Below are 13,420 nucleotides of genomic sequence, written 5' to 3' on the forward strand. Positions count from 1 at the left end.
CGCGTCACCATCATTCACACACAAAGAAACATGTTGTCGACCATGTACAGGGGCACGTTCAGTACATTTCCAATTTCACAAAAAAAACAACAAAGTTCAGGCACAAAGTCACTTGGAATTGAGTTACAACCAAACAAAAACCCCGCACTCACCGAAAACTACCACACCAACCAACTAAACAGAGGGAATGTGTAAGAATGATAATCATGACAGACAAAAAAGAAACTAATCAAAAACCAAAAAAGTCTAAAAGGGAAATAAAATCTAATATATCCATGTTTGATGGACAACAGGCTAATTTAGCTCTTAGCATTGAAGCTTTTAGAGGTCTTGGTCATGATAATCAATTACTTACAGATGCTGAGGTAAAGTGACAGTTATTGATCAGTGTTTGAAGGATTAAAACCAGGACAAAATAATAAGAGGAGACTCACAACGCACCAAACACAGTTCATGGTCGCCACAGTAACCCGCCATGCAGTTTTGAGCATGGTGAATCAAGGCAACGGCCCAAAAATAAAAATTTGCTAATGGCAACCATCACAGGCAATATCGCCACAGCAACCAACACAGGCCAATTAACTTACAACGCAGTGAGAAGGAAGGGGGGGAGGTTTTTAGCGGTTGCTAGGCAACCGTAGCCATAGCGACGCACGTCTCCACGATATATGTACGGACGAGGACAATCTTGAGAGTGGCGTGATGTTTTTTTTCGGGAAAAATGGCATATGGCACAGCACAAAAACAATAAATGAAAAGTAAAACAAAAAATTAATGACGGACAGCAGTTGGCATTCAACCCTGCGACAGAACACTGGTTAGACAGAACATTTGAACCCAGTAAAAGACTCTCAATCAAACTGTCCCTCGACGTACTGAGCACACAATGCATTTCAAATTGATGAGCGCTGCCACCTCATTAAAGTTAATCTACTGTAGGGTTATTGACTTCTTCGGTTCCACATGAAAGACAGCCATTTAAGCTGAGCCCCCCAATTACATCTACTCTGTCTCTAAAACTTCCAGTCCCATTTTCAGTTGTCTATCAATCCCTCGGTGAGCCCACCCGCGTCTCCTCGAGTATGTCAATACACAATAACTCACCTCCTTCAGTAAGGCCTGTTGGCATCCTTGGGCCTCTTCAGCTGCACCTTCAGTCTCTTCATGCCGATCTGGAAGCCGTTCATGGCCTGGATGGCGGTCTGCGCGCTGGACGGGTTGTCAAAGCTCACGAAACCTGAGAGGGGGGGGGGAGAAGAAACAGAATGAGGGAATCAAACACGAGCATTCGCCAACAGCTGCATCATTTATGAGGAAGAAAAAGGTAAAAGTAGATGATGCTAAAATGATGTGAAAGCACGTGTTTCTTCTTCTTTACGTAAGGGGACCACGGCCGTCTCAGTGACTCACCAAAGCATTTACTCTGGTTGGTGGCGCGGTCCACAAACACTTTTGCAGAGATGACGTTTCCGAAGGGAAGGAACATCTGCAGTATCTCAGAGTCAGTGAACTCCTGTGGCAGGTGGTAGATGAAGATGTTGCAGCCCTCTGGACCTGGACACAGATAGAGACACGACGACACAGACACGAGAAGACACGTGAGGCCGTCAGTGAGGACTGCAGTGTTAAATAAGTGCGAGTAACTCAATGTGCGATGATAATAACACGCTTTACTTGTCTGGTACTTAGATGATCAGAGATGCTTCACATGACTTGAAAACCTTTATCTCAAAAGTGCTTTAAAGGAATAGTTGGACATATTTCCCAAATATCTTTGGGGCTTTTTGATTCTTCGTCGGACAAAAAAAAGAGATTTGAAGATGTCGATGTTGGCCTGTGGTGATTTGTCAGTAACAAAATGATCCTGTATAGATTGGTCTATGATGTAAATAATCAGCAGTTGCAGTCTTTATCTCCACTGTGGTGATTTACATAATTCAAATGAGTTGTAAAAGTCTGCCAAAACGTTTTCATATCATTAAAACCATGAATGAAAACCAACAGATATACTAAAATGCCATTGTGTGTGTGATTTATGGTAAATGGGCAAAAACATGCAAAAGCCCCTGGAAGTTTTCTCCGAGACCTGAATATTTGTGTACGGCTCTTTGAGTTTACCTTCTCGCTGCTGCAGCTGCTGCGGCTGCTGCGGCTGCTGAGCCACCAGTGTGGGCTGGTGGGGGAACGGCTGTCCCACCAGGCTGTAGGCAGCCGGGTAGGTGGCTGATGGGGGAGGAGGAACAGGTGAGCAGAGAGCAGCGGTGAGGCACGATGGAGACGGCAAACTAATCACTTTCTCCTCAAAACAACATCTGACAGAGCTGCATTCCCACCTACAGATTTGCTAAAACCCGGAGATGCTTTGCATTTAGTTTATGATGTGTGACTCACGTACAGGGCTGCAGGTATTTACATTTTGTAATATATGTGCATGTTTTGACTTTGGATGTAAATTTGTACTTTACACATGCAGTGTTGGGTAGTGCAGAGGTAATGTAGCCGCATCCCATTATGTTACATAAAACTGTTTTGCATTCCACAGACTGGAAGGAGATTTCCAGGAATTTAAATCCCACGTCCGGTTGTCAAACTTTAAATGAAAAGCTTATTATTTTGTTTTTTATTTTCTCCTACAAATATTGATACTTAAAACATTATATGCAAACTTATTAACAGTAGCAGCAGTAAGTACATAGTGATACATTCATATGAATAAATGGCAATTTATGGCACAATTTAGGGCGCTGTATATTAACACGTCTAACACAGTTCACACTGGGAGGCTCACCTGTGTAGTGCTGCATGCCCGTATACGCTTGCTGCAGCGGGTCCAGGACAGGACTCTGAGCTGTGGCACAGTAAACACATCGTCACCAACTGATATACACACACACACACACACACACACACACACACACACACACACACACACAAAAAACGTGAATGCTATTTGGGGCACATCATCACGCTCCAAATAACATTTAGTGCTTTGATTTAATCTCCTCTTGATTAGACCTTCGTGCTTGCACATAAAAACCAGAAGCCTGCGAATCTGTGGAGGAATATGATTTTCACAGCAGCACAGTCGTTCTTTACTCTCTCGTGGAGCTGCTGTTAAGGACGCCGTGGCTGTACCTTGGTAGGCATGAACTCCATTGGTGTACAGTTCGGTTGCTGATTGGCCGTTGGTCAGACCTGGCAACGAGGCGTAGCTGTTCAATGTGAGCGGTGGAGGCAGAGAGGGAACAGGTGTGCCCGCCATGGAGGGAGGAGTGCTGGTACCTGCAGGAGACACGTTCAAGGAATTTTCCTTTTCATTCAAATCGGTCCAATCAACAGCAGGGATACAGAATTAAAAGCAGACAAAAAGGCGATGTGTGCTGGGAATTAATGGATTTGTCAATCAACAAAACAATCATTTGATTTCCATTTCAGATGATTGTTTCTTTTAGTCATTTATTACATTTCTTGGCAAGTCAATCTACTTATCCAGCATAATATCACGAATCACACGTTTGCTTCAAGGTGCATTACAATCTGTTCGACATGTGGCACCCTCGTTCCTTCTACCCATCGACTCCAAAAAAAAAATGCTTCAAAACTGAACTGAAGAAAAATGAAAGAAACCTTTGGAAGAGCAACTGAGGAGGGATCTCTCTCCCAGGACGGATCCGTGTGCAATAGATACCGTGTGTGCAGAATAATAATAGCGCAACCTATTATGTATCGACGATAAACAAAATATGATCAGAATGTAAACATTTATGAAGAAAAACTTTCACCAGAGTAAGAGTTCACAGCGGCTCTGAGAGGCTGCACTCCGGCACAGCGGTGCTTTGAGCTAAATGCGAGCATCAGCATGCTCGTTTGCTCACGATGACGAGGCTTACATGCTGACGTTAAAGGTACCCTGTGGAGGTCTTGACCTATCCGAGTGCTATGGAGCATATTTCTTTTTAACGACGCACGCGAGAGAAGTGAAACGTGTTCCTGCCAACGGATTCACACCTGCGAGCTACAGGTGGCTGTGAAGTACAGAGAAACAGAGCAATCTGCCAATGAAGGCGGGGCCGAAGAAACCTGCAGGCTAGTAAACATGGATGTAAACAATGCAGGATAAAAAAAACTGTGTCTTCTTCAAACAATCAGATGTTTTATAAGAAAGGAAATGCATTCAAGACTTTTTTTTTACTTAAAGGAGAGGAGGTTTTGTGAGTAACATCCATTTTAAATATAACTTCTGCTTGTGCACAAGAAAACTCCACAGGGAGCGTGTGATGTTTACCCTGATCATCATCTTAGTTCAACATGCTAGCATTTGCTAAAACACGGCTAAAGCGAGGTATTTGGTCATGAATCAAAGTATTGGACACACTAAAGATTTGACCTGATGATGGCACTATATTAATTAGCTAAGGGATCACCAAAGTTATTACAACTCATCCGGAGGGGGACATCAATGTCTGTACCTTCGCTGTTTACTGTTTCATTAGTTAAAAGTTGCTGCTGTTGTTTCATATCATTCTAAATTGACTACTGAGTTGTTGTTCTTTTCAAACTCTGAGATCAACATTCGGCTAGCCAGTGTTAATCTGGATATAACACAGACTATCCAAGTATTTGCAGGCTGCAGGGACTCAAACTCAAACACCTTTTTACGCTCTTTTCCACATTAAATGTAAAAGCTAACCTCGTGGCAGACTGAGGAAGGAGGGGAAAAAACAACAAAATAGATGTTTGTTATTTTGTCCTCTTCGGTCCACCTCTGCTTGTGTAGCTGTTCTCATATTTCAGGCAGAAATCTAATCAGGGCCGGCCGGGGCCAGACATCACTGCCTCTCATTACCTGAGGAGGGGGTGATGGATGCGATCGGCGTGGCAATGATGCTGTTGGGGTTGAGGGCGGCGAGTTGCTGCATCTGAACCGCCGCCACGGTGGCTACAGGAGAGAGGTAGGCCGACTGCGCCACCAAGGCCTGCTGCTGCATCAACTGGAGGACGGAGACAGAGAGAGAGAGGGGAGGGGGGTTGTGATTGAGAGGAGGGAGAGACGGATCCAGGGTATTTCTGTGTTTAGAAGAAGGAGAATGACGTGAAGGATCTGACAGTGTTTGTGTGTGGGTTAGTTAGAGTGTGTGTTCCCCGAGTGTAATCTCAGGCTTGTAAAGTAGAGACACAAACCCAGGAGACTTAAAACCATCCAATAAATTGTGAAAAGGCTCAACACCTGTTTGATTTCTGTAGATTACAATTGCATCCTCATAAAAGTCGAGCATATTTAATAGATTGCAATGGCTCCAGTCTCAATCAGGAGTCAATACATTTGAAGGCCTCGTCTCTGCAACATAACACACACAGGCAAATTGTCCTTGGTGACTCGCTCTGTTTTCTCATTCTTCAGTCAATGTGCTGAATCAGGTTAGAATTGGTATTATATGGAATATTGTATATTGAATATATATTAAATCCTGCCTGCGCAGTTTTACGTGAACCTGCACTTTTCAGAAAGCAATTTGATATGGGGTTTTAGTTTAACTTTTTTCCTGAACAAAAGAATGTCACAATAAATCAACACATCCATTACAGGTAAAAAAAGAAAAGCGTCGTCAGGCCTCCTTAAGCATCACATATTGAGCGACTGTAAATGAGCCAAATCTGAAACCATTTGCAGTAAACGGTCAATTAAGAAAGAGAGCAGTAACGTGGCTTTCCTCAAACTCTTTCCTGGTAAGATCTTCGTGTAAGACATTAAAACGCTTGTATTACAATCACATGGAACACACTGAGTAGAGTTACTGTCCAGAACAGTAGCAGTACAGCACTAATCTTCAAATCGTGTCATTGTTCTTCACAGACGAGCAGTCGGCACAAAGAACATATAAAATGAAATTCTCTGTGTTTGATTGTGGATGTTTACGAAATAAGACCTCTGAGCAACACTCTGGTAGTGTTCTCGTGACAGGTAGAGTGTGTGTTTCTGAATAAAAGTGTCTATCTATATGTGGGTTACTCACAGCCTGCGCGTAAGCGTTGTAGGGGGTGGGGTTACTCACAGCCTGTGTGTAAGCATTGTAGGCCCCGAGGTGCAGGGTCATGGGACTGATGACTCCCAGCTGTGAGGCCACCTGCTGCATCCGCCGGAGCCCTCGCTCCTTCTCTGAATCGGCAAACTTCACCACCAGGCTGGACGAGGCACCCTGCCGAGGAAACGAGACATTTCACCACATCTGAGCATCGTGGTGGTCTCGGGATCCAAGACAACCACAGCACCCTGGTTGCCACCACGTACCTTTGCTGTTGTCAGGCATCCAGTAAATGCAAACATGTCTGTTTACTGTGTTATAATTCCTGTTTTGACTGAATTCAATGTATTTTTTAAGTTGTTTAGTAACAAATTACATACAGCAGAAAAACAGATGTGCACATTTTACAAAGATTTTGTCCTGTTTGTGTGTGTGTGTGTGTGTGTGTGTGTGTGTGTGTGTGTGTGTGTGTGTGTGTGTGTGTGTGTGTGTGTGTGTGTGTGTGTGTGGAGGGGAACAGAAAAAGTAGAACAGAAGTAGTGACTGTTAGCTGAGTCACCACGTTGAGTGTCTAAATGACTGGATTTGGAGCATCTAAAAGCGTGTATACTGTCTTTGAGTGTGTGTGTGTGTGTGTGTGTGACCATGTGTTTCTCTGCATGTGTGTGTGTGTGTGTGTGTGTGTGTGTGTGTGTGTGTGTGACTCACGGGTAAAGTGCGACTCCCGTGCAACGCGTTGATGGCGGCCTGGGCCTCTGCGTTGCTCTGGTACTTTACAAATGCACACCCTACGTGAAATGACACACCATTAAACGTGGCCTCAGACAGACAGACACACACACACACACACTCACTCACTCACTCACTCACGGTATTCAGAAACTACTTGCCTTTAAAAATACATTAGGAGCCGTCTTACATCCAGCGCTTCATCAGTTACCGTGGCATCATTAAACATGGTCCACAAAACATTCATTGCTTCATCAATCACAGTCCGTAAACCACCAAACGCATCATTAGCCATGACCCATAAAACCTATTGCACCATTAGTCATGCCTCATGCACCAAACGCAGAAAGAAATCTAGCATCTGTGTTTGAACTGTCGCCGGACTTTGATTTACATGGCAAATATCATTAGCTTTGTTGTTAGTGACGATATGAATTAACGTTCACGTGGCGGTGAAATGCTGAAGGCTTAATTCTCAACGCCGGAGAGAAACACAAACAGAGAAACAAAGTTTGTTTCACTGAGTTTCTCTTGTAATCCGTTCATCTTAGAGATCTGTGAAAGCTAAAGGTAACCTGAGTTAGGATTGTTTTTGGAAATAGTGGAAAGTAACGCTTCACTGGGACAAATATACATTTAGTGTAATCCCTCCCCATGTGAGCTCTTCCATCCATTTCAGTGTCGGACCTGAAATCACTGAAATGGTAAAACATTGTTCAGTCCTGTGTATATAATGGTCGCGCGCCAAAGCATTGGCATAATACTAGTCAAAATCTATAGATGTGGCTCTTTTGGATCTAAATCCTTTAATGCGTGTGTGTTTTTCAAATGTATTTGTTGGTCAATTTTGTTATTTCAGTAGACATGATGACTTTCACATAAGTCTGCAATGTAGCAGGCACAGCAGTCCGTCGTTATCCTGACTGGAAGTAAGTTGTCTTATTATTGTTTTTACCCTGTGTCATGCTTTGACTATATACACAACGATGACTTTGTGTTACATGTGGGTTATAGTCATGTTTTGTGTGTTCCTACATGTTCCACACTGGATGGAGTCTGTGTGTCTCACCTTTGCTGGTCCCGTCGGGCCCGCGGAGCACCGTGCACTCCTCTATGCTGCCGAACGGCTCGAACATCTTCCTCACGTCGGTGTCCGTCTGCTGTTTTCCCAGCATGCCCACAAACAGCTTCCTGTCTTCTAAGGGGAATGAGGTCGCCGGGGTTGGGAGGGAGAAAACAGGATAATGTGCGGATAATGTGAGTGAGGTTACAGAGGGAAATAAAGGGGGAGCAGATGTTTCATGGGAGAGGTGTTACAGGCAGTGAAACAGGGGAAGAGGGGAGGTGAGGGAGTGCCATGTCACCGTACATGCGTGAATAATAAAGGACAACAGTGTGAGGAGCAGCTACAACGTAGGAGGGATCGGCCTGCTATGCTTCACAGTGCCACCAGAGTGCAGTAGCATGAACATCACAACAAACAAACAGCATCTGGCAGTGACTCAAATGTTTGTCACCCTCTGTGTTGTCAGAGAAGCTGCTCCGTCTGTCCCCGTCTGTGAAGGATCAGACCAGTGTTTCTGCATGTTTTAGCCCATTTACTACCAATCACATGCACGTTGCGTCCCCTGCAGACTGTTCTCCAAAACGTGCCGAAAGATTTATAGAAGCATACTTTTTTTTGTATTATTATTATTTTCCTCAGACATCAGAATGTAATTTCTCCCCCGATGCATTTGGGTATGTTATGTAAATCACAAGACTTGAAGCTTGAGGTACAGCATCAGTCACAGTGAGCGTGTCATTGGTGTCGTATTTTGAGATTGAAAATGGGGTGTTGTGTTTTGGATTCGAGAGCCGGCTGGAGTTAAGCATTCAATTCACACACAAGAACCATCACACTCAAATTTCCATTTCTTGTATTAAAAGTTGTGGTTTGACAGCCAACATTTCAGACTATAGCACGAAAATAGAATCCACCATCATGTCGACTGTGATGGATCAAGCCAATTTCAAGTGTCTGCGAGCTCATTGTCAGACTCAACTGAAATTAAAGGAAACTAATGGCCCCTTTTAAACTAAAGTATGTTTCGCTAATTGGTCAGAGATGAACAAATGTGTATTCAAAACGTTGAGACTTTGGAGAACAGGATCTCAAACGGCCTTTTTCACAGCCGCCATTCTGACCTGTGGCAGTAGCAAAAACACAGGTGATATAAATACGTGTGTCTAATAGCATTAGCGAAAGCTCTGTTCTATTCGGATGTCCCAGTAATGGACAAGAATAATGTAAAGTGTGTAGGGATTATAGTAAACGAGTAAAAACAATATTAATACAAATAGCAATGCTCTATTTTACCTGATAATTAATCATCACTGTATCTTGAATCATAGTTTGGAACTGTTTGATAACCTCTTGCATAATTTCTTTTCAAATTGTGGTTCCAACTGCTTGTGTGTGGACATTTCCTTCATCATGAATCGGTATTGTCTCAATTCTGATGGCGTCATTTTGAAATGTTGTCACAGTCTTTTTACTTGTCGCAAGTGTTTCCGTGTGGACTCAAGACTAAATGGCTGCTGGTCGTGTGCACGCTGAAGGGGTTGTTTGAACAGGTGCTGTGTTTCCAGATGGGGACAGGTGTCTCTTACCCCCTCTGCTCTCGCTGTCCGCCGGCTTCACTTGGATTGGACGGTTCATCTGGAAAGAAAGAGGTCACGTGGCTCAGTCAGTTTTAAAGGCGGGACAGCAGCAGTGATCATTGGCACAATAAAAAACAAATTAACCTATAAACCCGAGTACCTCATCACATTGTGGCCGGCACTTGTCATGTTAACTGAGAAATATGACATTGGAAACCATCTCGAAATGCTATTAATGCTTTAGTATGACGTAAGGTCACGCATGTATGGATGTTAGTGAATTTGGCTCCAGTCTCCTACGATCCCCCACTAATTTCTCCTCTTTGCCGACTCCACTCCAGCAGACCACGGCTCTCTCTCTCTCTCTCTCTCTCTCTCTCTCTCTCTCTCTCTCTCTCTCTCTCCCTCTCCCTCTCCCTCTCTCTCTCTCTCTCTCTCTCTCTCTCTCTCTTCCCCTCCAAGTCTCTCTCAGAATCTGCTCTAATCCTGCCGTCTATCGTTCCCTCTCCCCCTATCACAGAAAACCAGGAAAAGCACACACCCACGCAGGATTGGGGAAGTGATAAGATTAAGAACACTCGCCGGCTAATCTGGATTACAGGAGCACGCAGCATCAGAATAGCGAGAGATTCTGAGGCCGACAGAGAGACAGAGATGAGGGTATACGGGGTTAGAAAGGAAGGAATTAGAAGTGGAAAAACAACAAAGAATAAAAGAATGACAAAGAAAAAAGGAGAGCACACAGGACACAGAGAGGGATTAGGCGACCTTTCCATAATGCATTCAAAAGACACGCTGCTGAAATGCCATTTTGTATTATCCTCCCCACTATTTAACAAAAACCCCTATATGAAATTGTGCACACATCAGTGCCTCGTCTTTCAAATGTACAAAGCATGGGTGAAAAGAGGGTTTTATGTGAAATGAAGAAAAGAACAAACAAGAGAGCGCAAAAGAGGGTAGGGTGGGATTGAGAGGGATCGAGGGGAAGGGCAGGAGCATATGGAGGAAAGGGTGGAGGTGGGGGATGTGAGCGCGTGTGTGTGTGTGTGTGAAGGGGAGGAGGATGAAGGAGCGAGGCTGCTGTCGGTGAGGAGTCGAGGTGAGAGCAACAGAGTGACACTCTGTTAGCTGTGGCTTAATGAAGGTCTTAATTATGGAGCTGGTGACATTTTAGCCAGTCACTGATCCCGTGTCACTGATTGATCCGCTGTGATCGGTCACCAGGAGACACTATCGACCGGGGGGCCTCGGTTTGCGCTCCGCCGCCAGGACCCGCATGCAAAAACACCGTCGCCTCCGCGACACCGGCTGAAATACCAGCACCAACTGCCGCAGAGGGCCCCCGTGGCCCCTCACTGAGCGCCTCCAATTGATTGCACCAATTAATGCGATGATAGAGTAGACGGAGGAGCAACGTCTCAAAACCATCTTCCAATCAGTCAAGCGAAAGTGTTCGACTGCCACTGCAGTCAGTGAATAGTAATTTTTGTTTTTGTTTGCAGCGAAGATAACTTCATCCTGACAGCCCACACGCTAAAAGTCAGGTACTCGTGTGTAGGGTGCTCTGGGGAAAAGCAATCGGCAGAAAGGACTTGTGTTACTGTACAAGGGTCCATTCATTATCTCTTGTCCACCATTTACTATACCAATCATTTATTGTGTTATTTGCACTTGGAGGCAAACAAGCAATGTTTATATTTACTACCTCATAATTTCTGTTTTGCTGCCCGTTGAAGTGTTTCTTTCGTGTGTTAAATATCAAACTTCACATTGCTTTACTCTCTTCATTTGCACTCTATCTCAATCTCACTGTGTACTTCTGTACATGTGGAGATTAGGTCTAATAATAAGATGGTTACAGGATTGTCCACTACAGGTCGCAGTAGTTGAGGGCACATTCCATATTTTATGAAATAAATATCATTTGTGGCATGGGGACAAAGAGGGCAGCTTTAAACAAATCCAATGAAAGCTGATGGTTAAGGATGCAGGCAACTGGGACACGTTTCTTTTAACCACAGCTAAAGATCCATGATAAATGTGTGGTGCATGGTCAGATATGGTCATATCAATAAGATGTGACATACAGTATAGGCCTTCATGTTTCCACATACATTCCTGTGTTTTTTTTACGTTAAGGACATTGAAAATCACATTTGAAGCTAGGGTAGGTAATGTTTTATTTTAGAAACCTTTTTTGTTATATTTGTTTATATTACAGCCCAACTGCTATCAATAAATCAAATGCTCTGACGGAAAAGAAAAATCAATCAATTCATTCACCTGCCTCCCTGACGCGCTCTGCACTCAGCGCTCGTCACGGAGTCTTCCAGCTACTTTAATTGGAAAGGAGTCGGCTACACTGGGCTGCGTTTTTTTTATCAGTTGGATAACTGAGAAAAAAAAATCAAGCTTACTCTCGCTGGCACAGCCGTCAAAAATATGATACTGACAACAAGACCTGAGTGTCCTCTGTGGTTGCTCCTGCCTAACATGCTGTACACACTAACAGCAACATACACACACATTCTGTCTTCATCGAAAACACAACTACAATAAAACCAGAATGAGATTAGATGGATTACTTTGTCAACGCAAAGATAAGGATAAGTCTCGCGTGGAACCTTGTCGAATCGGCGCGTTGGGCTCTGGAGTGAAGGCGGATGCTACGACCACATGGCGGTAGTTTTTGTGTGACATCTTTGATGGATATTGTGTTTGAACGACGCCTGTAACAAGCGGCGCGGCCATTACTTCACTGCAGGAGGAACCGGCGACGGCGGCGATGGAGAGAAGCGGCGGCAGATGGCTCAGGAGATCGGAGTTAGAATATACAAGAGGGAAAACAGTGAGAAGTGGAGGCCATCGAGGCTGCGCCACTTCAGATCGGCACGGCAACTGGCCCCACTTCTCTGACGGAGACGGGCATCGCCATGACAACCCCGGTGATGAGAACTCCACATCAGGTAAACAAGGTTGCCCTGAACGACGTGCGGGAAGAGACGGGCGAAAAACAAACGAGGAGGACAAAGGGTGCTTCTAGGTCGAGAGATAGAGGGATTAGACGTGTGAGGGAGGAGGGGGGGAGGAGAGGAGGAGAGGAAAAATGAAAGACACCACACACACACACACACACGAAAAGAAAAAAGGATGATGAGGAAGCGCTCGTGCCTGTTGAATGTTGGCGCTGCCTCGAGAGCAGATGCAGAAGCAGGGAGAAAAATATCTCGCTCTAAGCCTAAACCACTAACGCACACTTTACAGTAATTTGCTCTCTCTCCCCTCCTCCTCCTCTTCCTCCTCCTCCTGTTGCTCCCCTCCCCTTTCTCTCTCAGGCTTGTTTACAAAAACAGTCCCAACTGTGCACAGACGCACAAGGAAAAATCTTTTTACAGCCATTTTCACCAGTGTGCTGTCTGATTTGTTCCTCCCCCTAGTGCTCCATCTCCAATCACAGATATTATATACAATCATCCGACGACTAAACACACATTCATTATTCCCATCAACGCACACACACACACACACACACACACACACACACACACACATACACACACGCTCTGTATGCTCCTGTCGCTCACAGCAACATTGACACATACTTAATCTGTTCGCTCTGCGATGCCACGGGGGATTTTTCTGGGATTATGAGATATTAAATCCATAGGTCATTCAATCAAATCATAGCCCGACCCCTTCGCCATAATGCATGACCCCCCCCCTCCCCCCCCATAACATCAAAGCCCGTGCGAACCGAGGGGAGGCAGTTCAGCTCCCATTTTCCTCCACCACCGCGACGTAAATGTGTTTTAGATAGAGGGTCGTTTACAGTCGGGGCGAGTAAGGCATATTGATGATGATATTTTTCTCTATTATGCGCGCGGAGCAGATGATAATCTCTGCGCTCTCGGCTCAACGCAACCCGCGTTGTTAAGTCTACGTATAGCCGGCTGCTGCTGTGCGAGGGTGACACATTTCTGTCGCCTGTTTTCTCTCCAATTTCCCTCCGTTCTGCCCTGAAC

At 44.7% G+C, this 13,420-nt stretch overlaps 1 protein-coding gene across 5 annotated transcripts in view; it reads right to left on the reverse strand.

The window, feature by feature from the left end:
* Positions 1-13,420, reverse strand: part of celf3a (cugbp, Elav-like family member 3a) — a 30,139-nt gene that overhangs the window by 1,893 nt on the left and 14,826 nt on the right. Inside the window, exons 7-17 of one of the 5 annotated variants that reach the window (XR_011077444.1) lie at positions 9,405-9,453; positions 7,822-7,950; positions 6,732-6,811; positions 6,015-6,197; positions 4,847-4,991; positions 3,136-3,282; positions 2,789-2,848; positions 2,119-2,223; positions 1,411-1,554; positions 1,105-1,237; positions 588-687 (exon numbers count right to left, since the gene is read on the reverse strand). Coding sequence is in view for 4 of the 5 variants with exons in the window: in XM_068575920.1 (XP_068432021.1) it covers positions 1,110-1,237; positions 1,411-1,554; positions 2,119-2,223; positions 2,789-2,848; positions 3,136-3,282; positions 4,847-4,991; positions 6,015-6,197; positions 6,732-6,811; positions 7,822-7,950; positions 9,405-9,453 (1,170 nt within the window). In the remaining variant the exon portion in view is untranslated. The remainder of the gene's footprint in view (positions 1-587; positions 688-1,104; positions 1,238-1,410; positions 1,555-2,118; positions 2,224-2,788; positions 2,849-3,135; positions 3,283-4,846; positions 4,992-6,014; positions 6,198-6,731; positions 6,812-7,821; positions 7,951-9,404; positions 9,454-13,420) is intronic. The other 4 variants (XM_068575923.1, XM_068575921.1, XM_068575922.1 and 1 more) reach the window with 4 other exon arrangements.

Source organism: Clinocottus analis, unplaced genomic scaffold, assembly GCF_023055335.1.
Source record: "Clinocottus analis isolate CAN_PGR_092001 unplaced genomic scaffold, fCliAna1.0.p SCAF_14, whole genome shotgun sequence".
In the NCBI taxonomy this organism is placed as follows: domain Eukaryota; kingdom Metazoa; phylum Chordata; class Actinopteri; order Perciformes; family Cottidae; genus Clinocottus; species Clinocottus analis.